The sequence below is a fragment of the Myotis yumanensis genome, unplaced genomic scaffold (assembly GCF_028538775.1).
Source record: "Myotis yumanensis isolate MYYU_CA2020_CCGP unplaced genomic scaffold, mMyoYum1.0.hap1 SCAF_16, whole genome shotgun sequence".
NCBI lineage: Eukaryota > Metazoa > Chordata > Mammalia > Chiroptera > Vespertilionidae > Myotis > Myotis yumanensis.
The window spans coordinates 14,515,012-14,542,032 of NW_027223767.1; the positions used below are offsets into that span (position 1 = coordinate 14,515,012).

A 27,021-nucleotide genomic window follows, 5' to 3' on the forward strand; every position below is an offset into this window, starting at 1 on the left:
TCCTTCCTTCCTTCCTTCCTTCTTTCCTTCCTTCCTTCCTTCCTTCCTTCCTTCCTTCCTTCTTTTTAAAATATATTTTTATTGATTTCAGAGAGGAAGGGAGTGGGAGAGAGAGAAACATCAATGATGGCAGAGAATCATTGATCAGCTGCCTCCTGCGTGGCCCCTACTGGGGATCGAGCCCACAACCCGGGCATGTGCCCTTGACCGGAATCTAACTGGGAACCCTTCAGTCCACAGGCCAACACTCTATCCACTGAGCCAAACAAGCTAGGGCTGAACTCTCTTCTTATCTCAGCTCAGTGCCTTCTGTGACAGGTTCTCCGTTGAGAGTGTCTAGTTTGTTAGCTTCAAGTCCCGTGAAAAAGAACACCTGCCTTGGTACTCAAGGAATCAACCGATCAGTCACTATGGCCAAGGGAATGGGAATCTTCCATTGGTCAGCCTGGGTCATGTGCTCTACCCCTGAGTTGGGTGAGGATCTACACAAATTGCACCAATGGAGACAAGAGAAAGAAGCGGACCCAACAGAAAAATCTCAGGCTTTTGCTGAAAAGAGTGGAATCCATAGTGGCTGACCAGGAGTTGTTTTAAGATGATGCTTTTTAATATTTGTAGTGATTTCAACATCATCATAGTCATCTTCAGGCTCCATAGAGCTCAGGATGGAACATCTTTTTAAATTTCTTTTTCCTTTTTATTGAATTTATTGGGGTGACACTGGTTAACAAAATCATACAGGTTTCAGGTGCACAATTTCATGACACATCATCACTACTGTATTGTGTGTTCAACACCCCAAGTCAAGTCTCCTTCTATCACCATTTTACCTTCTTATTTCTAACTTTATCTATGAACTGGAGACCCAATGCACAAAATTTGTGCAAGAGTAGGCCTTCCTTCCCCCAACTGCTGGCACTGGCCTCGCTCTGGCCACCAGCAGGCACCCGGGACCTGAGCTTCCCTCGCAGCCCCGGCTTCGTCTGGAAGGTCGTCTGGTCTAATTAGCATATTATACTTAGATTACTGTATATATGTAGCTGGTGGCTGACTTGTGGTTTCCTGTGGGGTTTAAAGTACACAGACGGTAGGTCCTGTGTAATCCTGATATATTTAATTCTATCATCCAAACTAGTAACAACTTTGTTGGCAAAAAAATGTGGCTTTATTGCAGGTATAAAATCTCAACCAAATTACACATGTTGCTTGTTTTTGTCCAACTGATAGAGTTTCTATTAATGTTCAACATTATGAAGTGCCTACCATGTGCCAGGGTTTGTGCTGGAGACGTGGAATATAACAGTGAGCCAGACAAGTTCCACCCCATAGGAGACCCAGATTTAAAAAGGAGAATGGAAATGTAACCAGGCATTTATAATGCAGAGGTATTTTCATAGGGCCAAGTACGGGGAGTGGTGAGATCCCAGAGGAGTTTATTCATTCATTCAGTTGATATTTATTCAGTGTCTTTATTGAGCATCTACAAAGTGCCTGGACATTAAATAGGAACAGAAAGAACAATGTGGGGAAGAGAGATTCAGCCTCTGTCCTCATATTGCTCTCAGTCCAGTGGAGGAGAGAGACAGGCAGACAGGTCAGTACCGCATGCTGATGCTATAAGAGGAGAGCATCTAAGAGGGCACCAGACCCAAACTTGGGGTGTTGAGGAAAGGATCTAAGCAGCGATGGGAAGAATCAAAAGGTGGGGGAGATCCAGACAGAGGAGAGGGTGCTGTGCATAGCCATAAGGGCAAGAGAGACCACAGACGAGGTCGATTCAAATGGCCAGAACAAAAATTTACACAGAGTGGAGGTTGCAAGGGGGTGGGGAAGGAGAGGGTTGGCAAGAGATAACCAATGACCTGAAGTTGACAAATCTTGTAATCAACATTAAGGATTTGGGGCTTTTTATGAGGATAATGGGTAAATAAGAGATTTAAGCAAATGAATTAAGTGGTCAGATGTTCATTTTAGAAAATTACAAGCTCCCATGTAGAAAGGGGGTTGGGGGTGAGACGCCAGAAGCAGGAGACCAGCTGGGAGGCTATTGGAATTCCCTTGGCAAGTGCTAGTCACACCTGACCTAGGCACGGTGACGAAGACATGTGGGCTGACTGGAGAGCTCTTTGAGAGGTGCAATCAGCAGGAGGTGGGGACATGGGAAAGGGCTCCAGATAGTGTGCTAGCTTCTGACTTCAGCAATGAAGAAGCGGGCAGAACACAGGGGCCTTGGAATCGGGGTAGGTAATTCGTTCTTTCTTATATATGTTGAACTTGAGGGGACAGGGGAGGGTCATGTGGAGGTATCCTGGAAGCCACTCAGTCTGGAATTGAGGAGAGAGAGCTCAGCTAAAGTCTGTGATTTGGAACTCGTCAGAATAGAGGGGGTACTGAGCTCATGGGCATCTGTGAGGTCATTCATGAGTGTTTGGAGCGAGATGAGGGCAAGGGTTGAGATGGATGTGGATGGCTTACAGAACATGCATGAGAGGAAAGCATACATGTAAAACACATGTAAAACTTTCATCTGATAACTTACATTCTCTAATTTGAGAAGAGTTCTCTCTTCAGTGCGTTGAATACCACAGTTCTAGAAAGCCATAGTGAAAGAACCACTGGTCCGAAATAAGGAGGTACTGACAGGCAGCCGGAGTCTCCATGGAGTCTACAAAGAGGTTAACCTGGGAGGAAGATGTGTTCCGGCTGGTCCAGCACTGGTTGAGGGAGAAAGCTTGTTACGGCAGGAACATACTTGATGTCTCCTGAGGAGGAGCTCATCCAACAGTCACTCCCAAGGCTTTTCACAGGTCATCTGCTCTCCTGCAAGTCTGCTCATTCGCTGTATTTCCCAGGGATTGCTTAGAAATCGGCATCTTGTGAGTCTGGTTAGAAAGTGTCAAGTCCTAGAGCTCTAGTGGATCAACTCGAAAGAACTGATGGGGTCCAGGGGCCTACAAAGCTGACTTAAGGCTCAGGGACCACACTAGGGCACTCATTTAGCAGGACACTCCCCTGGCACCTCCTTAGCCGCAGCACGTCACACTGCAGGTGCTGCCTCCCAGACGCTCAGGGACAGTGATCTGGAGGGAAGGGGCTTGGCGCTGTTTGCACCGAACTTCATATGGGGAGGAAGCCATAATGACAGTTATGGAGGAGGGCCTTAAGCCCGAAATCTCATCTTGAATCTGCCATTTTATCACCCCCATTCTTTCCTGTTTCCCATGATTTTTCCTGGGAAGCCTACCATTCCTGTAGCCCACTATACATGTGGCAAAATGACACCTTAATTTAGGCCAGTGGTGTAACGCCTGTCCTTTGCTGATTGTTCTGGTGTAACTGGGAAGCACAGGAAAAAACCTGGGTGAGAACTTGAATCTCTGTGGTCAGCCTGGTAACGTCATAGAGAGACACTGGGGTTTGAGGTGTGTGTAGGTGGGGAGGGTTCACAAGAACAGAAAGCACTGGCCACCCTTGAAGAACTCACAAGGCTGACGCGGCGACTTGCACACAAGAGCGCTCAACCCCAACTACCACCACAGACGCTCTCACGGGAGGTGGATGGGGCCGGTAGAGAGGAGACCTTGTGCTCCTAGCGGTGGTGCTGGGGATGGGAACTTGGGAGGCTCTGCACAGTCAACACCAAGCTTGAAGATCACGTAGACCCAAACAAAGAAGGGAAGGAAAAAGGGAAGGGGGCCGAGAACAGAGCGGTTTTCCCCCCGTGAGAGCCATGAAGCCCAGCAGTCCTTCCTGCGGACACTCACTCAACAGAAGCTCAGGGCCTGACTCAGTCTTCAGGGCTGAGCAGCCACATTCTTTCTCTGGCTGCAGTCATATGATCGCGAACACTTCTTCATCGCTAGGGTTCAGAGAGTGTTTATCTTACAGAGCTGTACAACGTTACCACTGCTTCCGGGACCGACCACATAGACGTTCAGCCATTCCTGATGGTCTTAAAATAAGCTGCGTGAACTCTCTTCAGCTTGCCAAAAAGAAGAAACGGTTGTTTCGAAATGATGGCTCTCCATAGCGGCAGGCATTTCAACGTCATCATAGTCACCTTCAGGCTCAATATAGCTCGGGATGGAAACTGTCTTCACATGTCTATCTTTATTTACCAATGAGTATGTCGGTGGCGGCTCGCTCCGGGTTTCCTGTGGGGCTAGAATACACACAGAGGTCCTTAGATGCAAAGCTCTTGTGCATGTATGTATTTTTGACCAAGTGGCTCAGCATGGTTTTCATGGTGAGTCTTTCCATTTCTTGGTGGACCAGATCCCCATTTTACAAAGGAAGCTGAAGCACAGACACGGCAGGGTCTCAGGATCACCCAAGTGAATAAATGACAAATATTGGTCAGGCATCTTGACTGCCATGTCCCTCTGCCTAAGATTGCACTGGAGTGGGAACCACGAAACAGACACTTTGACCAGAAACCAACCAAGTGAGTAGGGTTGTGTCTACAGATCCTGATTCTCGTACGGAAGTGATACAAACCATATTTCCTTCTTGGCACATCCCTCACAATGACTTACACTGTTTTCTTGAACAACGGCTAATTGCTCATGTATGAATCTCTCTGCTAAAGAAAAGGGAACAATGGTGTTTCAAAAGGTTAACTCAGTGCAGCCTGGGTACATAGCAAAAGGACCAAAGTGGCTACAGGAAGGATGACAGAGCAGGACAGCTCTACTTTTCATGGGAATGGGAAGTGCTGGACCACAATCTCATCTTTTCCTCAGAGAACCGGAAAAACTGCCACCATTTCTTTTTTCTGCAGAACTCTGCAATTAGACAGGTCTGAGTTCATGTAGACAGATCCAAGTTCATGTTCAAGCTCCAGCAGTGTGACCCTGATAAGTCACAACTTCTCTGTGTCTAAGCGTCCTCACCTGTCAGAGGATAACAATAACGTACCTGCCTCCTAAAGTTGTTGAGAAGATTAAGTGAGATGATACTATAACGGGCCCAGCACGGGGCCCGACACTCAGTGCATGCCGAATCAATGTTAGCTAATATTATTATTTATCCATTCAGGTGAAACGTTTTTATTCATTATCTACTAAGCTCCAGACACTGTTCTTAGGGGTGAACCAGACAAGAAAGGTTCCTGTTTCCTGGAGTTTATATGCTAGTGGAGGAGGTTGATAAATGAACAAGGGAACAGTAACTACATAAGACAAGTTTGGTTTCATAAGGAACCTTAGCAGGATTGCTCGGGGTGGGGTCATTAGGAATTGCTTCTTTAAGGTGGTGCCATGTAAGATGACGCTTGAAGGATGAGGCAAGGCCAGCTGCGTGAAGGACTGAAGGAATAACATTCCAGTCGAGGAAACCAGGCAGCTTTTCTGAGAGAAGGGTGAGAGGCCCAGCGTCAGCCCCACGTTTCTGTTTACTCATGTTCTGAGCTGGGATTTGAATGTGAATTTATAAGTTGAATATTGGGAGCACTGGTACTTAGTCTAACCCTTTTACACTTATTCATCTCTTTTGAGAGCTTGTTTGGAGGTTCTAGCAGGGGAGCGCAGCTACTCGTATACCCTTGACCGAAGACCGGTCCTCTCCTCGGGGGGGAAGGTCGTCCTCTTCGACCGAGCGCGCAGCTTCGGGAGGGACGCACATGGATCGGTGAGGGAGGAGGGGGACACCCGCCTAGCCAGCCAGATCAGCCGAATCAACCCTGGCGATCAATGGGGTGACAGATGTCGCAGCCAGATCGCCCTCACATCCTATTCATCTCTTTTGAACAGGTCGCTGCCATCTGCAAATCTGGACTGAAAGCTCATGTCCCACAACATTTGTGTGTTGAAGCCCTAACCCCAGTGTGGCTGTACTGAGAGAAGGGGCTTGTAGGGAAGTAATTAATGTTAAATGAGGTCATAAGGCTACAGCCCTGGTCCACCAGGACTAGTGCCCTTGTCAAAAGAGACACCAGAGAGCTCTCCCCATCTTGTGAGGACACAGCAAGAAGGCAGCCATCTGTAAGCTGGAAGACAGTCCTTACCAGAAACCAAATCACCTGGCCCCTTGATCTCAGGTTTCTAGCCTCTGGGACGGGGAGAAAATAAGTTCCTGTGGTCTAAGCCACCCCGTCTGTAGTACAGTGTTATGGGCCGCCTGAGCCAACTAAGACACCTGGATAACTTTGTTATCCTACCCTGAATGGGACTGTTATCAGCAAAATATACTTACAGGCATCTTGTTGAGAAAGCAAACCCCTGGGTGGCAGAGGGGGCAACTGACCTGGCGATTGATCGATAACATTCCTGGGGAGAAAGGAAGAGGGGTCGGTGTTTGGTTTTGACCATGCCCGCTGTCCGTGGACTTAAAGGAGAACGTCAAGGAAAGTGAACAGGGTTGAACATTCAAATCTCAGTCCCTGAAACCTAAAAGTATTACCTGCCCTTTCTAGGTCTTACACCCCATTTGTAACCGACACCGTAAAGAAACCACTTCCCGGAGCCCAGAGAGCAGCTGGGTTTGAAGAAAGGGCGTTGAAGTACTGTAACTTAGAGCATGGAGACCCCGTCCTGGGCTCCCCAGGGCTGGTGAAGCGCGGAGGTAAGCACCAGCTCTATTTTGATTCGCAACATGGATGCACTCCTAAAGCTAACTGTACACACATCATGTGACAGCAATGCCACCGCTGGATGTATACCCTACTGAAGTGCTTGCATAGCCTCGTCCAAGTGTTCATAACGGCACTAATCATCACGTCCCAAACTGGACACTCCCCAAGTGCCCATCAGCGGCAGAATGGACACATTCACAGGGGCACCTTCTCAAGGTGGCATACTCCATAGCAGTGAGAGCGAACAATCTGTAACCACACACAGTGAATCTCACAAAATGCTAAGCAAAAGAAGCCAAACACCAAATAATGCACACTGTGTAACTCCATTTAGAGGCAGCCTGAAAACAAGAAAGACGAACCTATGCTATTTCAGGTAGTGGTTATCCTGGTGGTAGAATGGCTGAGAGGGAATATAAGATGTTGAGGTGCTGGCAAACTTTTTAAAAATCTGGGTGCCAGCTGCCTGGGTCTGTTTAGTTTTTGGAACTGTATTGAGTTGTACTCTTACTGTGTGCAATTTTCTGTGTTCATATTGCGCTAAGAAGTTTCAATAAAAAGGTAAGACTCCAACCTAGACCCCGTTCCTCGCTCTGTACTCTGATTTTCAAGGGGGTCTAGATTCTGCTGAGGAAGTGTTGGTCTCCTCTGTGTTTAGGCTGCTGGGGGAGTGGAGAAAGGGACACGTGGCAAGAGCTCCATCAGTGGCCTTTTCTCCACGCCTCCGTGGCTCTTCCTAGGAGAGGAGCGGAGTGTACCTGACTCCTAAATTTGGGAGAAGTCCAGCTGCTCCCACGTTCTCCTCCGGAGCCGGCCTGAATGCAGAAAGCAAGTATTCTGCTCTGGTCTTTGCCCTTCGGAGAAAGAGCGGCCCTGCGGGGGAGACCCGAGATGCTGCTGAGCTGCCTGTGCGCCAAGCAGGAAGGGTCTACTGGTTTTGAATTAGAAATGGCACTTGCCCACGGAGAAGCGCCACAGTCTGCAATGGCAGTTTTGTCCTCAGTAAAGGCGACATTACTGCACGACACATTGGTCTTACTCCTCAGTGGATCAGAACTGGTGGGGGAAGAGGCCCATTTTTTGCTGGATCCCTTGAAGCCCCAACAAAATTCATTTTAGTAGAGCCTAGATTTTGTTTCGGAAGGTGTGTACATTCCAAAGAAAGGATTGGCCCTTGACCAGCTCCTGGGAGATAACCTCTAAGCTCCGGAAATGTTCTGCTTGATAAGGGTGACTTTGTGTACGTGAGGCCTTGGGCCAGCCAGATAGTTTATGCTAACAAGGTGACTGAGGTGATCGCCTGCCAGCTAGTGTTTGCCGAGGGCCCCGGGTCATGCTGTATCAGTTTGGCTTCCGGAGGGGCTGGAGGCTGAGTAGATAAAGTAGTTATGCGGGCGTTCTGTGCCTATGTGACTGACGCCCAATACAACCCTAGAAATCCAGGCTCAGGTGAGCTCGCACAGGCTGACACCGCGCATTGCTGGGAGGATGACGCGCTGTCCATGTGATTTCACTGGGAGGGGCGACTGGGAGCGTGTGCCTGGTCTCTCCTGGACTCCACTCTGTGTGCCTTTTTCCTTTTGCTGACTTTTTTTTGGGGGGGGGGGCTTTTTTACCCCCCACCTGAGGATATGTTTTTATTGATTTTTTTTTTTTTTTTTTAGAGAGAGAGGAAAGGAGAGAGGGAGAGAGAGAGAAAAAGAGAAAGCAAGAAATACCAATGTAAATGAAACATCAATCAGTTGCCTTCTGTATGCACCGGACTGGGGATTGAACCCACAACCTAGGTATGTGCCCTGACCGGGAATCAAACCCAAAAACTTTTGGTGTACGGGCCAGTGCTCCAACCAACTGAGCCACCCACCAGGGCTGGGGCCTCCTTTGCTGACTTGGTTTTGTATCCTCTCGCTATCATAGCCCATAATCGTAAATATAACAACTTTTCTGGGTCCTGCAAGTCCTCCTAGAGAATCCTCCAGCCTAAGGGTGGTCTTGGGGACCCCCACCATAGGTAGCAATTATAAGCCCCAAAGATATTACAAAATATAAAAGTGAAGTTGGTTTTTGTTCAGCGCAATAGCTTTTAGAGGATTATATTTAAGTTCTGTTCATACAAGCCCTTGTTGTGCAATTTAATGGAAGATTTTATTACAAGAAAAGAAAAGAAGGGCAGAACTCACCCTGAATGGGGGACCCAGAACCCAAAACCTGACCTATGACCTCTATCAAAGTAGATTACAGCCCTAGCTGATTTGGCTCAGTGGATAGAGCGTCAGCCTGCAGATTGAAGGGTCCCGGGTTCGATTCCAGTCAAGGGCACGTGCCTGGGCTGCAGGCTTGATCCCCAGTAAAGGGACGTGTGGGAGGCAGCCCATCAATGTTTCTCTCTTTCATCATTCATTGATGTTTCCATCTCTCTCTCTCTCTCCCTTCCTCTCTAAAAAATATATATATAAAAGAAAAAAGTAGATGACATGAGGGAGGAGTTGGGGAGCAGAGAGAAACAGATGGTGCCCTGCACCCCCAAAGCCCTGAGACATCTCCCCTTAAAGTGGGGAGAATTGGCAGACATGACATTTCCTGGCTGCAAAGGAAAAGCAGGCGTGAACGCTCACACAGCAGCATAGGCCCAGGAGTGGAAATGAGCAGGCAGTTCTCAGACTTAAAAAGCAGAAGGATTGCCCCCACTTACTCATACATCATTTCTTCATCCTTACGCCTTTGATTCAAGGGTCTAGCAATGTCCAATTTCCCTCCTAAGGAAAAAAAACAACATCATTCAGGAGGAAGAATTAGCAAAAGCTGTGATTTTAGAGTTTAAAAATCCTCAGAACCCAGGCCGGTTTGGGACATTTGGAAGAACCACCAAGAAGAAACAGATTCAGGGACACAGAGCCAAACATTGGTAGAGCTGGACATTAACCCAGGCTGGCCGAGCTAATCCAGTGAAGGCAAGAGCACGTGGGCTGTGTTTATTTCTTGTTGCCTAGTACTCCGCCTGGCACACAGTTGGCATTCAGAAATACAGGTCAAATGAGTAAGCAAACGTGCAGCTGGGTGGAAATGACGTAAATAGTGGGAAAAGCAGTTTGCCATTTGTGACGCGCTGGGCATGTAAGTTATTAATTATAGACTGCTTGTTAATAAAAGTGGGTCAAGATAAAAGAAGAAGTAAAGTTTTTGTTCAGGCTTATACTTTTGTCTGTATCTGAGAATGAGACATTTTAAGAAGGCAAATGAGTAGAGGACTATAGGGGCCAGAATACACATTTTGTATTAAAGACTAATTACATAAATAAAATAAAATAACTGATTGCCATGAAGGGGTAGAGAGAAAAGAATATTAAGCAGGGAGCTCAGTGGACCTGAGTTCTGCCCCCCAGTCTGCCACCAACCCCTCTGGAACCTCAACCAAAGCTTCACCTCCCACTGAATCTTAATATTCTCATCTCTAAAAAGAGATTAAGAGGCCCAGCCAGTGTGTCTCTGTGGTTGAGCATCAACCTATGAACCAGGAGGTCACGGTTCGATTCCCAGTCATGGTGGGTTGTGGGCTTGATCCCCAGTGCAGAAGGCAGCTGGAAGAGTCCTTGGACATTCGTTAACCTCCCTCCCTCCACTACGCAGATGGGGAAACTGAGGCCCAAGGATACAAGTTAGTGGCAGGGCTCGAGCTGAAACCCAGAATGCACCAGGCTTAATCCAAAGTTCAGCCCATACAAGCCTGGAACTAATCTTGCTCTAAAGGAGCCCGAATGCACGTATAAGCACCCCTCCACCTGCCCAGGTGAGATGGCCATTACCTTGTCTGAGCAGCCGCCTACAGATACAGAATAGGATGAGGCCCAGGACCACAGAGACGATGATGATGGCCACAGCTAAGATGATCCAGAAATTGTCCCTCCACCAATCCATTGCCGTGAAGTCCTGGGGAGAATGGAGGTGGAGGAATGAGGCATGAGTGAAAGGCATCCTGGTAGTTACCTACCACGTTTGTGAGGACACATCTGCTTAGGGAGGAGGCGGCACCAGTTCACGGTCAAGCCCTGCTGATTAGCAGCTGGGAGACCTCAGGCCAGTCATTTAACCTTCTGTGAGCCTCAGTGTTCTTGTCTGCAATATGGGAGGGATACGCCCTATGACTTCTCAGGGGATTTGTGAGGGTTAGAATATGATTTGGACGGACTTAGCACTCTAGAAATGGAAGATGCAATCACTGCTTTTTTTTTTTTTTAATATCATCAAACATTCAGTAGGAGGGGAAAGGCCATTTAAAGCAATAACTGACAGCAGTTTTAAAAAACTTTTATTTTATTGTTGACAGTATTACAGATGTCTCCCATGCAGGTTTCTTTTTTCTATTTTTTTTAAAGTTGTGTCTTTTTAAAAAATATATATTTTATTGATTTTTTACAGAGAGGAAGGGAGAGGGATAGAGAGTTAGAAACATTGATGACAGAGAAACATCGATCAGCTGCCTCCTGCACACTCCCACTGGGGATGTGCCCACAACCAAGGTACATGCCCTTGACCAGAATCGAACCCGGGACCCTTGAATCTGCAGGCCAATGCTCTATCCACTGATCCAAACCGGTTAGGGCAAAGTTGTGTCTTTTTTTAAAAAAAATCTTTATTGTTGAAAGTATTACGTATGTCCCCTTTTTTTCCCCATTAACTCCCTCCAGTCCACCCTGCCCCTCCCCCCAGGCCTTCAGCACCTAATTGTCCGTGCCCATGATTATGCATATATACATACAAGGTCTTCAGTTGGTTACCTCTCCCCTCTTACCCTCCAACCCCATGCAGTTGTTTTTATATCAAACAGGCAACATGGGCTTAATTCACAACATGGAGATAGAATTTTGAGAGTCCTTTTTTTAGATGGGGAGTACCATTAGGGAGGTTCCACAGTGAAAAGTGACCAGTGCCTCTGTAGGACAGTTCTAATATTCACTCTTAAATTGTTGTACTCTTCTGTTCCCAAACAGAAGATCTGTAATAAAACCTTCCATTAAATTGCACAACAAGGGCTTGTATGAACAGAACCTGGAGAAAAATGACATGAGGGCAGCGGGTTTCCAGGCCAGGGGTGACACAGGGGCAAGCAGAGAGAGCAGTGGCTGCCGGGCCCCAAGTGACAGTGGGAGCAGGCTGCAGGATGGACTTGGGAGTGGCCTCCAGGAATTCAGGGAGATCCTGGGGAGCAGCTGGGCTCCCCTCACCCATGATATGGGCACTCTGACAGTTCATTTGGATATTAAACTGGAAATGATCCTCGATGCCTGGGAGAGATCCTGGAATATCCTGGTTATGTGAGAATCAGCTTCCTTGACACCATCTAGCCAATGGAAGCTCACCATGGGTGCTGATGTAGCACCATTTCTGATTCATACTCTCTCTCTCTCTCTCTCTCTCTCTCTATATATATATATATATATGTATATATATATATATATTGATTTGAGAAGGAGAGATAGAAACATCAATGATGAGGGAGAATCATTGATCAGCTGCTTCCTGCACGTCCCCTTCTGGGGTTTGAGCCAACAACCCGGGCATGTGCCTTCGACCGGAATCGAACCCAGAACCCTTCAGTCCACAGGCCGACGCTCTATCCACTGAGCCAAACCAGCTAGGGCCTGATGCGTGCTTTGGAGTAATATTAACAATGTCAACAGACACCCAGGCGGGTGGCCGAGGAACGGGGCAGAATTAGGCTGCTGCTGAAACCATTCTCACTACGAAGACCTTCTGACTTGGCTTGCTATTTAAAAATGGGCATTACTGGCACAGTGTGGTCATCTATGAAGTTGCTACATTACAATTTGGATTTTCAGTTCCAAATTTTGTTTCGTTTCCTTAGTGAAGTTTTGGCTTAATCAAATATAGTGCCCTTTGTCTATTAATAAACTTACGTGCGGCAAAACCAACCATGTGTAACCAGCACTGTGCTATACTCATCATTCTGCAGCTTCCTTTTTTGCTCAACATTGTTTTTGTCATTTATCCATGTTGGTAAATGTGCTGGGGATTTACTCTTAAGACAGCAAAGTGCCAATGACCAGAGAGCAGGGGTAGCTCGTCCGCCAGGCAGGCGCCAGGCAGAGGTCTGTGGTAGATCACCCTTCAGGATGCACAAAGGAAAGTAATAGAGGAAGAAGAACAAAGGGAAAAAGAAACCATGGAGAAGAGAAACTTGACTTGGAACGGGGGCTGTGAACGTGGGTTTTGCAGGGCTCAATGAGGTCACAGGGCACTGGATGTAAGAAGCTGCCATGTGCCCAGCCAGCGTAGCCCCGTTGGTTGAGCGTTGTCCCATGAACCAAGAGGTTGCCAGGGTTCAATTCCCAGTCAAGGCACATGCCCAGGTTGCTGCAGGAGGCAGCTGATCAATGTTTCTCTCTCACTGATGTTTTTCTCTCTCTCTCTCTCTTTCCCTACCTCACTCTTTTTTTTTAAAAAAAAAATATATTTTATTGATTTTTTTACAGAGGGGAAGGGAGAGGGATAGAGAGTTGGAAACATCGATGAGAGAGAAACATCGATCAGCTGCCTCCTGCATACCCTCTACTGGGGATGTGCCCGCAACCAAGGTACATGCCCTTGACCGGAATCGAACCTGGGACCCTTCAGTCCACAGGCCGACGCTCTATCCACTGAGCCAAACCAGTTAGGGCCCTTCCTCACTCTTAAAATCAATAAAAAATATTTTTTAAAAGAAGAAGATGCTGCCACGTATCAGAGTGTGGCCTCTTTGTTCAACAAATCTAAATTGGAATCTCACTTTAAAAATAATAAAAAGAAGTACTTTCAATTCCTACTTGAAAAAAAAATTTTTTTTTTGGAATCTCACCTTCTTAGCTCTGGGGAACCTGATAGACAGATAGGTAGATGGATAGAAAGATAAATAGAATTTCTTCTCTCCCTTTTCTCCTTCTCTTTTCACATATTCAAATGTGCGTCTCTTTGTCTAATAATTTTCCTCTCCTATTTTTGTTCTCTTTGTCTTTTTGTCTTACTTTTGAAGGATTTCTCCACAAAGCCACATAAACATCTCTTTAGAGCGCTAGAAGTAAATGCCAGGACACAAGAGTTCAAAGCCGTTGCATCTGAGGAGCATGACTGGGTGGAAGGAGGAAAGTGGGAAGACAGGGGGCTGTAACTATAAACCCTCTGGGTTACTTGATTTTTAAAAGCATTTAGTTTAATAAAACTGAAAAAAGTCGATCAACCGCACGGTGTAACTTCCATGAAAAGCTACAGCTCAGATTTCAAGTGCAAAGAAATCACATCAGGAAGTGAAACTGTGGGCCATGTTGCAGTTTTGTTCTTACAGATCATGTGGATTTGATTTTCCATCGGATGCTTCGAGTGTGTTCAGTGCACCGAGCAGTCCACAACTGCTTTCTCATCGCTCCCCTCATCGTAGCCTCCCCTCCACGCTCCTTTCCACCACACCAGAGCTGAAACGAGGTGAAGTGACCTGCCCAAGGTCACCCGGGCAGGAAGGAGGGCAGATGCTTTCTATGCTACAGAGCCTTCCTCTGTTGACATTAGGATGCTTCCAAGTGATCAACGAAAAGCCAACGGGATCCAGGATATTTTACTTTCAAAGGAGCATCACTGTGGTACTGATATGTGGTGTGAGGAGCCAAGGGATCCCCCAGAATGAATGGGGACCACAGTGGAGAATAAGCGTCCCAAGTTCCCCGAATTCTAAGGCCAGAGAAACAGTCCTCTTCCCCATGGACCGCTGGGAGATGCCTTTCAGCAGAACTTGTCCTTTTTGAGAGAGTGCCGCTGAGGGAGGGGGGATGTAGCACATCCCATTCCCGGTAGGATGTCCTCTGGGCCACCAGGATAGTTTAATGGCCAGGGTGCCACCAGAGAGGTGAGAGGAGCGCTGGCAGTGATGGCACGAGTCCAACCAGGGGGCAGCGTGTAATAGCTGCATGATCAAGGTCAGGCCCTGGGAGGGTGTGTAAGCTGAATCCCACCCGTGACAGCAGGCCTGGAGTAGATGAGATGGTGGAGCGACTGAAGCATGGGGCAAAGAGGTGTTGGCATGAGAGGATGCTGGCAGTCAGCTCAACGATGCAGCTGGGTCTCTCAAGGGTCCGCAAGGAACCTCTCAAGGGCCAGGATTCCTCTCAAGGGCCAAGGGCCAGGGTCTTTGCTCAACACCACAAACTAGCTCAGCAGGAATGGCCCACTGATGGGAGACTTCCTGTGGAGAAGTGTTTGCCCCAGTCTTTCCTCCTCTATCCAACGCCAGAGGGGAAAGTGCAGGGGAGGGTGCAGAGGAGCCGGGGCAGCTTCACCCCCCTCTTTACTCTCTTCACTGGGGCAAAGGGGAGAGCTTTGAGTCAAGGATTGAAGTTTTAGAAAAGGCACAACCAAATGTTTAAAATAAAATGAGTCTGCTTAGTAATCAAAAGTAACTTAAATTTTTAAAATTGAACTGAATTGGAACAAGGTGGGAGCCCGGGCAGCAGCATTTAGGATCAAGTCATTTCTTAGGGCTGTTCTAACAAATTACCATAAACATAGTGCCTTAAAACACACAAATGTAGCCCAGCCAGTGTGGCTCAGGGGTTGAGCATTGACCTATGAACCAGGAGGTCACAGTTTGATTCCCTGTCAGGGCACACGTCCGGGTTGCAGGCTCAGTCCCCAGTAAGGGGCGTGCAGGAGGCAGCTGATCAACGAGTCTCTCTCATCATTGATGTTTCTATCTCTCCCTCTCCCTTCCTCTCTGAAATCAATAAAAATATATTTTAAAAAACAACAAAAAACCAAACGCACAAATGTAGCCTTGACCTATATGGCTCAGTTTGGGTATCATCCCATGCAGTAGAGCAGCCAATCAATTCTCTCTCTCTCCCTCTCTCTCTCTCTCTCTCCCCCCTTCCCCCTTCCTCTCTAAAAATTTAATAAAAGCATGCTCTTGGGTGAGGATTAAAAAAACAAACAAACAGCCTTTTAAACAAACAAAAAACACACAAATGTTCTGGAGGTCTAAAGTCCAACATGATGTTACTGGGCTAAAATTAAAGTGTGGGCGGGGCTGTGTGCCCTGCTGGAGTATCTACTAGAGAAGCTGTTTCCTTGTTCTTTTCAGCTTCCAGAGGCCATTCATGTTCCGTGGCTCCCAGCTCCCTCCTCCACCTTGAAAGCTAGCAGTGTTGCATTTCTCTGACATGGAGAGGTTCTCAAGGCAGGACTCAGAGAAACGCAGGGCCCTGTGAGCCAGCATGGGCGCCCACTGCCCAGTACAGGCCAGAAGAGGGTAAGATTCAATGTGAGACCAGAGCTGGTCCAACTCCAAACCCTAGGTCATCAGGTCCCAGAGCACGGGGTGGGGGTGGGGGTGGGAGTGGGGGAGAGAGGCCGAGTCCACATGTACAGGTGAAGGGGTACCAGCTGTAGGGAGGAAGTCAGGGAGCTGCAGGGCCTCTTGGTGGGCCCCATGAATGGAAGGAAGACTGAAAGGAAATATGGGAGCACGTTGTATTATTAGTTATCAGGTTCCTTGCGTGTGTTAGGCCCTGAGTCAAGAACCTGAAGAACAGCGTAAGTTCTCAACCCTGCCTGAACCCTGGAATCACCTGGGGAGCTCGAAAAACTGCTCCTGTCTGCAGTACATCAGATACTCTAGGCTGGGGCCTAGCCATTGAGATGTGTGTGTGTGTGTGTGTGTGTGTGTGTGCGTTAATCCTCACCTGAGGATATTTTTCCATTGATTTCGAGAGAGAGAGAGAGAGAGAGAGAGAGAGAGAGAGAGAATTGATGTGAGAGAGACACATCTATTAGTTGCCTCCCCCACACACACCGACCAGGGCCGGAGATCAAGCCTGCAACCGAGGTACAAGTGTCCTTGACCAGAATCGAACCCAGGACCCTTCAGTCCTCAGGTCAATGCTCTATCCACTGAGCCAAACCAGCTAGAGCAAGATTTTGTTTGTTTGCATAACATTCTCAATTGATTCTAATAAGAGGCCAAGGTTGGTCACTTAACTTTATTATAACCTTGTTATATAATGGGGAGGGGGCTATGATTGCTCTCATTTTCAGATGAAGAGATAGAACTCAGACAGATTAAGCAATTTGCTGAAGGCAACACAGCTAGTGACGGACTATCCTAAGAAGGCCGCTCAGCTCTGAGGCCAAAGTTCAAGCTCTTTTTATGCTGCCAACCTGATACTAAGCTGATAAAAGTTCCTCTTCATTACAGAACTGAAAGCCGAGCCCCCATTCAAGAACTTCCAAAACTGGCAAGACCTCAGCTTTTAGCTGCGGCTTGTGTCACATATGAGAACTTCAGTATGAAAATGCACTTCCCAAAGTATCATGCACCGTGTGCTAACTTACCACAAGTTCTAAACTCTCCACACGGTTCATTTCATCCTCACAAAGGCTCTATAAGGCAGATCATAATTATGATCCCATTTTACAGATAAGAAAATAGAGGCTTACAAGAGCTCAATAACTCACCCAAGGTTGCAGAGATAGCAAGTAGAAAAATCAAAAGCCAATCCCAGGTCTTTCTGACTCTAGGGCCCTAGCAGGTGGTCATCAAGCAAGGGCCTCGGGAGAAGTATAAAATGCAGACATCAGAGTCTTTAAAAAATATATATTTTGTTGTTGTTGATTTCAGAGAGGAAGGGAGAGTGAGAGATAGAAGCATCAAGGATGAGAGAGAATCATTGATTGTCTGCCTCCTGCATGCCCCACACTGGGGACTGAGCCTGCATCCCAAGCATGTACCCTGACTGGGAATTGAACTGTGATCTCCTAGTTCATAGATCAATGCTCAACCACTGAGCCACGCCGGCCGGGTCTGACACCAGGTTCTTATGTCTCTACTCTTCTCCCCATTCTGAGCTGTAGGTCTGGTGTCAGCATTTGTCACAGGCACTCCTGGTGGTTCTCGGGCTTCGGAGGGTCACTGCACCCGGCCAGCCTGCGGAGCCCCCAGCTGGGGCAGGTCAGAAGCAGCAGCAGCAGCTGGGTGAAGTGAAAGGCACAAACAGACTCCTTGAACCCAAATATGTTTCCTGTCTGCTTGTCACATGGAGCCTGGAATTTCATCATTATCAAGTCCCTTCTCTCCAGAGACAAGTGCCACGCTCCCTTCTCTTCCTCTTCCCCTCATTTGCCTGGGTGTGCCGGACACGGACATGGAGGAAGAGAAACTGGTTTTTACCAGGGTGTGAACGACTTTGTTGGATCCCTGGGTTCCTTCCCTAGGGCACCAGCAGGAGCAGGGGCACCCTAGAATTCTCGTCCAAGTCCTTAGACTACAGTCATAAGGAGTACGATGTGGGAATGAAGAGTCGTAGCACGCATCCTCCTCCCTGCTTCTCAGCCTCTCCCTATTCCCAGATGCTCCCTGTCCTCTCCCCCTGTCTCCTCAACCCCCCCCCCCCCGCCCCCCCCTGCCCCAGGACAGCTGGATCTCACTCGCTCTGAGATCTCCATGACGGGTAACAGCTTCGAGGCAGCTCCAAGGAGGCAAGGGAAGCCTGAATTTCAAGAAGAGCAGACACTGAGGTTGAGAAGAGGTTGTCTAAGAAACGAGAGACTTTGGTGTGTCATAAACGGTGAAGGCGCCAGGAGAGAGAACAAGAACGAAATGCAGGCATCAAAGAGAGAAGAGGCGAGATCTGAGAGGCAGAGGAGGCACCTTTGCAGCCCAGGTGGAAGAAGGAGATTTTACAAGGGAGCAAGGGTGGGGACGGAACCAGCCCGGGCGCGGGGGCAGGGGCTGACAGATGGCACCCACACCTCCCATTCTCTCTGCGTAGGAGGCAGAGTCCATGGGCAGGGTGCTGGGTGGGGAGGGGTGGGAGGCAGACATCCCCTCCCTCCCTCAGGATGTTATGACCAATACACAAAAAACATCCTTCCTTCCCGCATACTCATCCCGTCACGGCTGTCTCTCGCTGTATTTGTTCCTGTCTGTCTCCCACACTGGCCTGCCTCCTGTTCCCAGAGCCTCGGACATTCCCTGACACACAGTGGGCGCTCCGTGTGTATCTGTGACTCTAGGAATGAGCGATGCCCGGGCTCTTTCCCCTGTTGCTGGTGAACCGCGCCTGTAACCATGCAGTTTGGACTCCAGGTCTGAAATTCTAATTGCAAAGCCCCCCCACCCCACCCCGGACACACGGCCTCAGGCAGGCCCCGTGCTCTCTGTCTGCCATCCGCTGCTGGCATCGAACAGCTGGCGGGGGAGCACAGGAGGGTCGAGGCCCAGCTTCTCTTTCGCTTCTCCTCATTCCTCAGGAACTGTGAGCCTGCTGCAGTGCTGAGTGATGTCAGGGTGGGAGAGCAGCTCAAAGCAAAAGCCATCCCAGCCCCAAGTCTCACTTCCCCAAAAGGTGCTTCCGGGGAGTCAGTGACAGAATCCGTACTCACTATCCATCCCCGGAATCCCAGAGACTGTGGCTTTCTTTAGCACTTGCTTTTTAAAAAAAATCTATTTGTATTGATTTCAGAGAGGAAGGGAGAGTGGGTGGGGGAAAAGAGAGAGAAAGGGAGAGAGGAAGAGAGAGAGAGAGAGAGAGAGAGAGAGAGAGAAACATCAATAATGAGAGAGAATCACTGATCAGCTGCCTCCTACATACTCCCCACTGGGGATTGAGCCTGCAACCCGGGGATATGCCCTTAACCGGAATTGAACCAGGGACCCTTCAGTCTTCAGGCCAATGCTCTATCCACTGAGCCAAACCAGCTAGGGCATGCCTTCTCTCTCTCTCTCCCTCCCTCTCTCTCTCTCTCTCTCTTAACCAAGATCCTCAGAGCAAGAAATATAACTTACCATGTGACAGCTACTCGCATATTCACATAAATGAAACAAATTTTACAAAATGTCTTCACGACATGTGATGTACACGAATATTTTCTCACCTACTCCAGCCGAAATAATGAAAAAAAAAGTACTGAGGGCACACCCCCCAATTTGTTTCATAACCCACTAATGGTCATGTCCTGTACGTTGAGAACTTGAGTTTTTCTCAGGAAGAGTAAATGGTCTGAAACAGTCATGAGTCCCCAAAAGTGTGGGTAGAATGAGTGTGGAGGGAAAGTAGAGTTTTAGAAAGTTGGAGTTGGAGGAGGTCTCAGACATGTGTCTGTAGAAGGAGGCCGACTTGCCAACAGCTCAGCAGGAAGCGGGGAGATCTGAATCCCCATCCAGCACCTTGCTGCCCTTGGCCACCACCTCCCTAGCTGAGGCCTGCCTTGTCCAAGGCAGACCCCCGCCCGGAGCTCTTCTGTTGAGCACTTGTTGAGTGAGGTAGCAAGTTGGAGCTGAGATGTAGGTGTGAAATGCACACTAGATTTCAAAGACGTAGGGTGACAAGAAGAATGTACAAAATATCCTTAATGAATGTTTACCTATTGAAATGACATTTTAAATATATTGGGTTTGTAAAATGTATTAGTAAAATTTCAGCTTTCCCCCTGTTCTTATACCCACCCACCCCCCATAGAATTTTTCCCCACTGCCCTGCTCACTTTTATTCTTATTTAAACAACGTTTTTTGCTGAAACCAGTTTGGCTCAGTGGATAGAGCGTCGGCCTGAGGACTGAAAGGTCCCAGGTTCGATTCCGGTCAAGGGCATGTACCTGGGTTGCGGGCACATCCCCAGTAGGGGATGTGCAGGAGGCAGCTGATCGATGTTTCTCTCTCATCGATGTTTCTAACTCTCTATCTCTCTCCCTTCCTCTCTGTAAAAAATCAATAAAATATATTAAAAAAAAACTTTTTTTGATATATATTTTTATTGATTTCAGAGAGGAAGGGAGAGGGAAAGACAGAGTTAGAAACATCAATGATGAGAGAGAATCATTGGTCGGCTGCCTTCTGCATGCCCCCCCACTGGGGATTGAGCCTGCAACCTGCGTGTGTGCCCTTGATGGGAATCGAACCTGGGACCCTTCAGTCCACAGGCTGAAGCTCTATCCACCGAGCCAAACCGGCTAGGGCTTATTCTTAATATAGGGTGTCCCAAAATTCACACAAGATTTGCAATTGAATTGAATTGCAAATCTTGCGTGAATTTTGGGACACCCTATATCAACCATGTTATGGTTACTCAAAGAATGTGAAACTGTAAAAACGGGATGGAATTCAACAGAAGAATGGATAGACAGGCTGGTATACTCATACAATGAAATGCCATCTAGACGTTTATAAAAATTCCCGGTCCACACAACAACGTAGATGAATCCTGGAAACAGTAAGTGAAAGAAGCCGGGTGTGAAAGAGCACAACCTGTTTGCTTCTCTTCGGGGAAGCCCAAGAACAGACTAAACTACTTGACTGGACAGACATCAGAAGGGTGGTTGCCGTGGGGGAGGAAAGGGTCTGATTGGAAAGGGCTGCGAGGGAACGTTCTGGGGTGATGAAAAGATTCTACCTCTTGTTTTGGGCAGCGGTGACAGAGTGTATTACAACTGTCAGATGTATGAAGCTGTACACTTAAGGCCTGTGCCTTTGATGCAATCCTCACTTAAAAAAATAAAAGTAAAAAATAGAGCTGCCTTTAAAGCACTCAGCTGGCTGTGCCAGGAGTGAAGCTTGCTGGTAGGAACTGGGGAAAAGTGAATTCCTCTGGGTATTGGGGGAGGAGGAATTTGGAGTTCTGGGGAGAAGGAGGGGAGGGAAGGGAGCCAGCTGCATGGTACGAAGGTGGGAGCAGTAACTGGTGGCAGGATGGAGTGGCCATGATATTTTAAGAACAGGGCTGTTGTGCGCATTGCTACTTTAGAAATCTCTCTGGTGACCCCCTACCCAATCTACTGAAGTCTATTGCATCTGCCGATGCTGTGGTGAGCGGTTTTGTTTTGGGGGAAGGAAATCAAGAAAGGGCCTGAGTTCTGCCCACAGGGCTCCCAGCCAGTGCTAACCATGGGGAAGGAGTAGCCTCCTGGGGACCCCACAGAAGTCTCAGGAGGGCTTTGAACTTCACCAGGGCAGGGAATGAGGGTTTAAGCTGCTCCCCACCTTGGTCTCAAGGGTCTCAGAGACTGGAGATAATATTTTAGCTCATGCTTGCAAGTCAGCATGACCATGTCTTGCCTGAATTCACGTCTCTCACTCCCGTGCTCAGTGAGGGCAAGTTCCCACCTGACCTCTGGCTGATGTCAGCACCAGACATGCCATGTGCATAGCTGCTGGCAACTGCAAAGCCAAGGGTGCCTGGGAAAGGTCAGGGAAGTGTAACTATAAGGAGTCCAGCCTCTCTTCCCTATCTCTCTGTCTTCCCAGTCCTGTGAAAGGCTGGCTATAGATCCAGGAGTACTAAGAAGGAGAAGGTGAACCAGAACATGTCATTTTGGGCCAGGCAGAGCCCAGCTGATGGCACGCGCCTCCTTCAGTCACTCGCTGATCACACCATCACTCCCAGATTAGTCGTGTTGGATTTATTTCATTATAGGACCCTACTCTGTTCGTACATGCTCAACTCTTAGATTTATGTTCCCCTGGCATATGCGTCTGCCCATGGTAATATTTTAGCTCACGCTTGCAAGAAACTACATCTATTTGTGAGCAAAAATGAAAAAGTGATAAAATCCTATTCTGGCAAAGTTGTGACAAAACAGATCCTCCCACGTGGCCACTGGCCGTATACATCGACTTAAACATTTTTTGAAAGCAAATGGTAATACACTTTAATAACGGTCCTATCCTATGATTCCACAATATCATTTCTGGAAATCTCACCTAAGAAGGAATCCAGAGCGAGTGGAACCTCAGTGCACAAATACGTGCACCACCCAGCAGGCAAACTCTGGGGGGTGGGAGACGAAACGGCAGAAGGGCCACTCGATGGGATGGGCTGCAGCCATGGAGCAACAGGAAGAAAAGGTCAGGAGAGGACGAGGAAAGGCTCAGAATGCGCGTGTCCACACATCACAGGCCGTCGCCTGACTGCGTGGCAACACGAAAAAACGATTTTGATTTTGTAGCGGGTGAAAGTGGGATCCTTTTTTCTGCATCGCCTGGCCTTGCTGTGAAGCATTCAATAAACACATTTTCACAAATGTAGGTATCGTGTCCTAGAGCTGTTCCCTGCTTGCAAACAGGTGGCTGTTTCAGTGTCTCTGAGATGTCGCTGGGATGTGTTGGCCCTCAGCAGAGCCTTCCCGAGTGAGGTTATTCAAGCTTCCTGGCACGTTTGTCCTGGGACTTCTCCACCCCCGAGGTCCCTCCAAGGTCCTGTCTCCTGCCGTCGCTTGCTTTTCTCATCTGCTTGGCTCTAAGACTATGGAGGAGAACTCAGCACCTGAGGCTCAGGGGCCCCCTGGCAGTAATGCTGGCGTTACCGTGGGTGGAGGGGACAGGGATGCCGGGGCCCTGGTCACAGGCTGAAGTGTGTATTTCTATTTCTAGAATGCATGTGCATCAAAATGAAACAACGAGAACTTTTCAAAATCTACACCCAGGGAAATAAGATTAGAAGACAAAACCAACTCCTCTCACAGTTTATGAGGTGGTGGAATTTGGGGGTCATTGTTTCCCAATTTCTCTGCAGTTTTCTAGTTGCTTTTGGAGGGGGGGGAGATCCTAAAGAAGATAAAAAGAAGCTCCAGGCTCAGCAACGTCCACTTTCCACGCTCCCTCAGAGGCGGGTGTGCCCAAAGGGGCCAGGAAAGGGGGTGGCTTTCGGGAGAAGTGATGCGCGAGAAGGTGGAAGTGGAAGCCACAGAGACGAACCCCGGGCTCCTCCACAGTAATTTCCCAGAGGGAAGGAGCGGATGACAAAATGAGGATCTGACCTCAACCCAACACACCTCGGTCCTGAGGCCTCGGAAGGCAGGATGCCTTCCCATTCAATCCCCGGGTGCCAGAGACCCAGTGACAAGCAGACCTCCGCCGGTGGTGCTCTAGGGCTCCCACCCAACAGCTCCAAGATGTAGCCCAAAGTTCGCACCGTCAACGCCTCCATATCATCCCACCCCCACACCAGTTCCAGCCCAGACCCACTAGGGTCCTCAGTTACCAAAACTCGCCATCGGGATCCAGTGAGAACAGCCCCTTTTCAGCGCAGACGTCTCACTCCCAGGCATTGTCACTGCGGCCTGAGGCATAGGCTCCCTCATCACCCAACACACACATGAGGAACGGAGGCCAGGGATTCTGAGGTCGCCTGCCAGCGAGCCCAGTGGATTCCTCAAGACCAGTGTTTCTCCAACCCCACCCAGTGGTCCTCCCAAGGCACCAGCAACAACCCCCAGCGACAACCCCCAGCGCAAGCCCAGACAGTCACTCACACCCGCCGGCCCCGAGGCTTACCTGGGCTGCCAGCTTGTCCAGATGTGAGCGGCTGGGGGACAGCCGTGTCCCGAGTGCTGTGGCTCTGACGAGAGGCGCTCCTCGCCCACGGCCTTCCACCCACCCGGAGCAGCGGGTGCAGCCTGAGCACACTTCCCCTTTCTGCTCAGCCCACGGACAGGCCCAGGCTCCGGCCCCAGGCCACGAGGCCTCCTTCCAGGGAATCGGGCTCCCCAGGCTTTCCAGGCTCAGTTTGCCAACAGCTTCCTACATGAAACCTTCCCCTGTCTGAGCCTCAGTTACCTCATTTGTAAAATGAAGGAGTTCAGGAACTCAGACAACTTAACAAAAGGAAGATAAACAATCCAATCAAAAAATGGGCAAAGGACCTAAATAGACACTTTCGAAAGAGGACACAAAGAAGGCCAAGAGACATATGAAAACATGCTCTAAGTCACTAATCATCTGAGAAATGCAAATCAAAATGACAATGCGGTACCATCTCACACCTGTCAGAATGGCTACCATCAACAAATTAACAAACGACAAGTGCTGGCGAGGATGCGGAGAAAAAGGAACCCTCGTGCACTGCTGGTGGGAATGCAGACTGGTGCAGCCACTGTGGAAGACAGTATGGAGTTTTCTCAAAAAAGTAAAAATGGAACTCCCATTTGACCCTGTGATCCCACTTCTAGGAATATATCCCAAGAAACTAGAAACACCAATTAGAAAGGATATATGCACCCCTATGTTCATAGCAGCACAATTCACCATAGCTAAGATTTGGAAACAGCTTAAGTGCCCATCAGCAGATGAGTGGATTAGAAAACTGTGGTACATCTACACAATGGAATACTAGCTGCTGTAAAAAAGAAGGAACTTTTACCATTTGCAACAGCATGGATGGAACTGGAGAGCATCATGCTAAGTGAAATAAGCCAGTCAGAGAAAGATAAATAGCACATGATTTCACTCATTTGTGGAATATAATGAACAATATAACAATATAAACTGATGAACAAAAATAGAGCCAGTGGGGGGGAAAATATTTTAGAATCTAATAGAAGTAATCCTGTTATTTGCAGATTTTTGATATTTCCTATGACTTTTATGATATCATACTATGTTAGTACAGTTTTGATAAATTATTATACCTAAAATCCTTTTTTTCTTGAAATATTAATGTTTATTGCATGTAACATTTTTATACTTAAAATCGTTTTTCTGGGGAAAAAAATAAATAAGTCTTCACTTCTAAAAAAAAAAAGAAAAAGAAGTAAAATAAAACAAAAAGTGGCTATCAAGAGTGCTGATGTTGATGAAACAACAATCACAGGCAATTGAATTTCATTTCCTTTTTGTTAAATTTTCACTTACATTTTTGTTTTTAAAGTGTTTATTTATAGATCAAACAGTGCATTAGACATGTACTATACATAAGAAAGGTTAAAACAGGGAGTCATCTGGGGGTCTGGAAAAAAAATAAAATGAAAGCGTTCAATTGGTAAACATTAAGTAGATCATGACTGCGTCATGAAATCTCTCATTTGTTATTCTCTGCTCCCTCTAGCTGGGACAGCATGGCACCCAGCACAGACCAGGACCCAACAGAACACGCCTGATAGATAGGTGCCAAAGGAAAAAAGACATCCCCAGAGAGAAGTGAGTTACACATACTAGTACAAAGGAGGCAGCCTCGTTCTAGCAAAATTGAGATCCTATTTGCTAAACCCTGTGCTGGGCCGTGTGGGGCCAGAAAGAGGAATCAGACCTGGCACCTGCCTCTCAAGGTGAGGGCGGCAGGTGAAGACGTAACAGAATGTGGGTGAGGTTCACTGACCGTCAGTCAGGTGGTCATTTTTGGTGCTTTCCCAGTTCGGTTAAAGAAGAGATTTGTGCCAGGCCTTCTGCTCACAGGTCTGAGCTGAGCAAGTTATGTTCCTGGTGGAGCACATGTTCTCCAGGACGGAGGGGACGTAAGTAATTGCTATTGGAAGCCATGAATGCTAGTGCGTGGGAGCACAGAAGTAGGAGGACTCAGAGGGTCCCAGGGGTAGCATTGGAACTGGGCCTTTAAGGATGTGTAGGAGCTCACCCAGTGGAGGAGAGGATGTGGATGAACCAAGCCAGAGTGCTTTGAGAGCCGCTGGTGGCTGTGTCCCAGCTGACCCGGGAGTGTTATGTGTTTGGCAGAGGGAGGCCCGAGAGCAAAGTTTCGGACCCCACACCAGGGCATGCGGACCTGCCCACTTCCTGTTGCCTACACTCTTTTTCTGGCTCCACCATTGTCTTTCCACCACAAGAGGAAGGCAGGAAGTTAGGGTGGCCTTTCTGCACAACTGAAAAGCAACCTGCAGATTTGGGCAGCTAGAGGGCCTGGAGCGGGGGTCAAGGAGAACAGATGGTGCCCTCTGGTGGTGATTTTTGGTGCTTTCCCATTTCGGTTAAAGAAGAGTAGATTACTAGTTAGGATAACTGAACCGTGATCACAACAGCCTCCAGTACACTTGGGAGTTTAGGACATGATAATGGTGGCATTTCAAATCAGCATGAAAAATATGGGTTATTTATGTCATGGTACTGTCTAGTCATCTTGAAAATGACCTAGCTAGATTTCAATCTCACTTCTCACAGGAAAACACATTCCAGGTATAGCAAAAATTTAACTTTAAAACATGAAATTATAGAAGTACCGGGAGAAAATATGGATAATACTCGGGGTTAGACAGGGGTGGGCAAACTTTTTGACTCGAGGGCCACAATGGGTTCTTAAACTGGACCGGAGGGCCGGAACAAAAGCATGGATGGAGTGTTTGTGTGAACTAATATAAATTCAAAGTAAACATCATTACATAAAAGGGTACGGTCTTTTTTTTTTTTTTTTTAGTTTTATTCATTTCAAACGGGCCGGATCCGGCTCGCGGGCTGTAGTTTGCCCACGGCTGGGTTAGGACTTCAACATGTCTTTAAGCGGGGGGGGGGGGGGGGGGGGGGGGGGGGGGGGCGCGCGCGTTGGGAGTAGGGGGCACTATTTAGCCCATAATAATACCCAAATGTAAATGAATGTACCTTTGACTCAGCAGTTCCATATTTAGAAATTTACCTTAAGGAGCTACCTAAACAAATGGCAAAGAAGTCCATGGTAGTATTGTTTATAATAGTTAA

At 47.9% G+C, this 27,021-nt stretch overlaps 1 protein-coding gene across 2 annotated transcripts; it reads right to left on the minus strand.

Moving 5' to 3' along the window:
* SCIMP (SLP adaptor and CSK interacting membrane protein) lies at window positions 1-23,961 on the minus strand. 2 transcript variants are annotated; one of them, XM_070394393.1, is made up of 5 exons: window positions 23,878-23,961; window positions 10,375-10,498; window positions 9,264-9,327; window positions 6,193-6,266; window positions 1-4,162 (listed from the first exon to the last, which is right to left on the minus strand). In XM_070394393.1, exons 2-5 carry the CDS (start codon window positions 10,484-10,486, stop codon window positions 3,954-3,956), a joined length of 459 nt encoding a protein of 152 aa, XP_070250494.1. In that variant the 5' UTR covers window positions 10,487-10,498; window positions 23,878-23,961; the 3' UTR covers window positions 1-3,953. The 2 variants fall into 2 exon arrangements, with proteins under 2 accessions (XP_070250494.1, XP_070250492.1); XM_070394391.1 differs by lacking the exon at window positions 23,878-23,961 and having other exon boundaries at window positions 10,375-10,887.
* Between the last annotated feature and the right edge of the window lie 3,060 nt (window positions 23,962-27,021).

Coding starts and splice junctions, on each gene's coding strand:
- SCIMP (XM_070394391.1), bottom strand. CDS start 10,543: ATGCCTTTCACTCATGCCTCATTCCTCCACCTCCATTCTCCCCAGGAC. Junction 6,267..9,263: donor GATGAAGAAATGATGTATGA/GTAAGTGGGGGC, acceptor CTTTCTCCCCAG/GAATGTTATCGATCAATCGC. Junction 4,163..6,192: donor GCTTTCTCAACAAGATGCCT/GTAAGTATATTT, acceptor TGTGTATTCTAG/CCCCACAGGAAACCCGGAGC.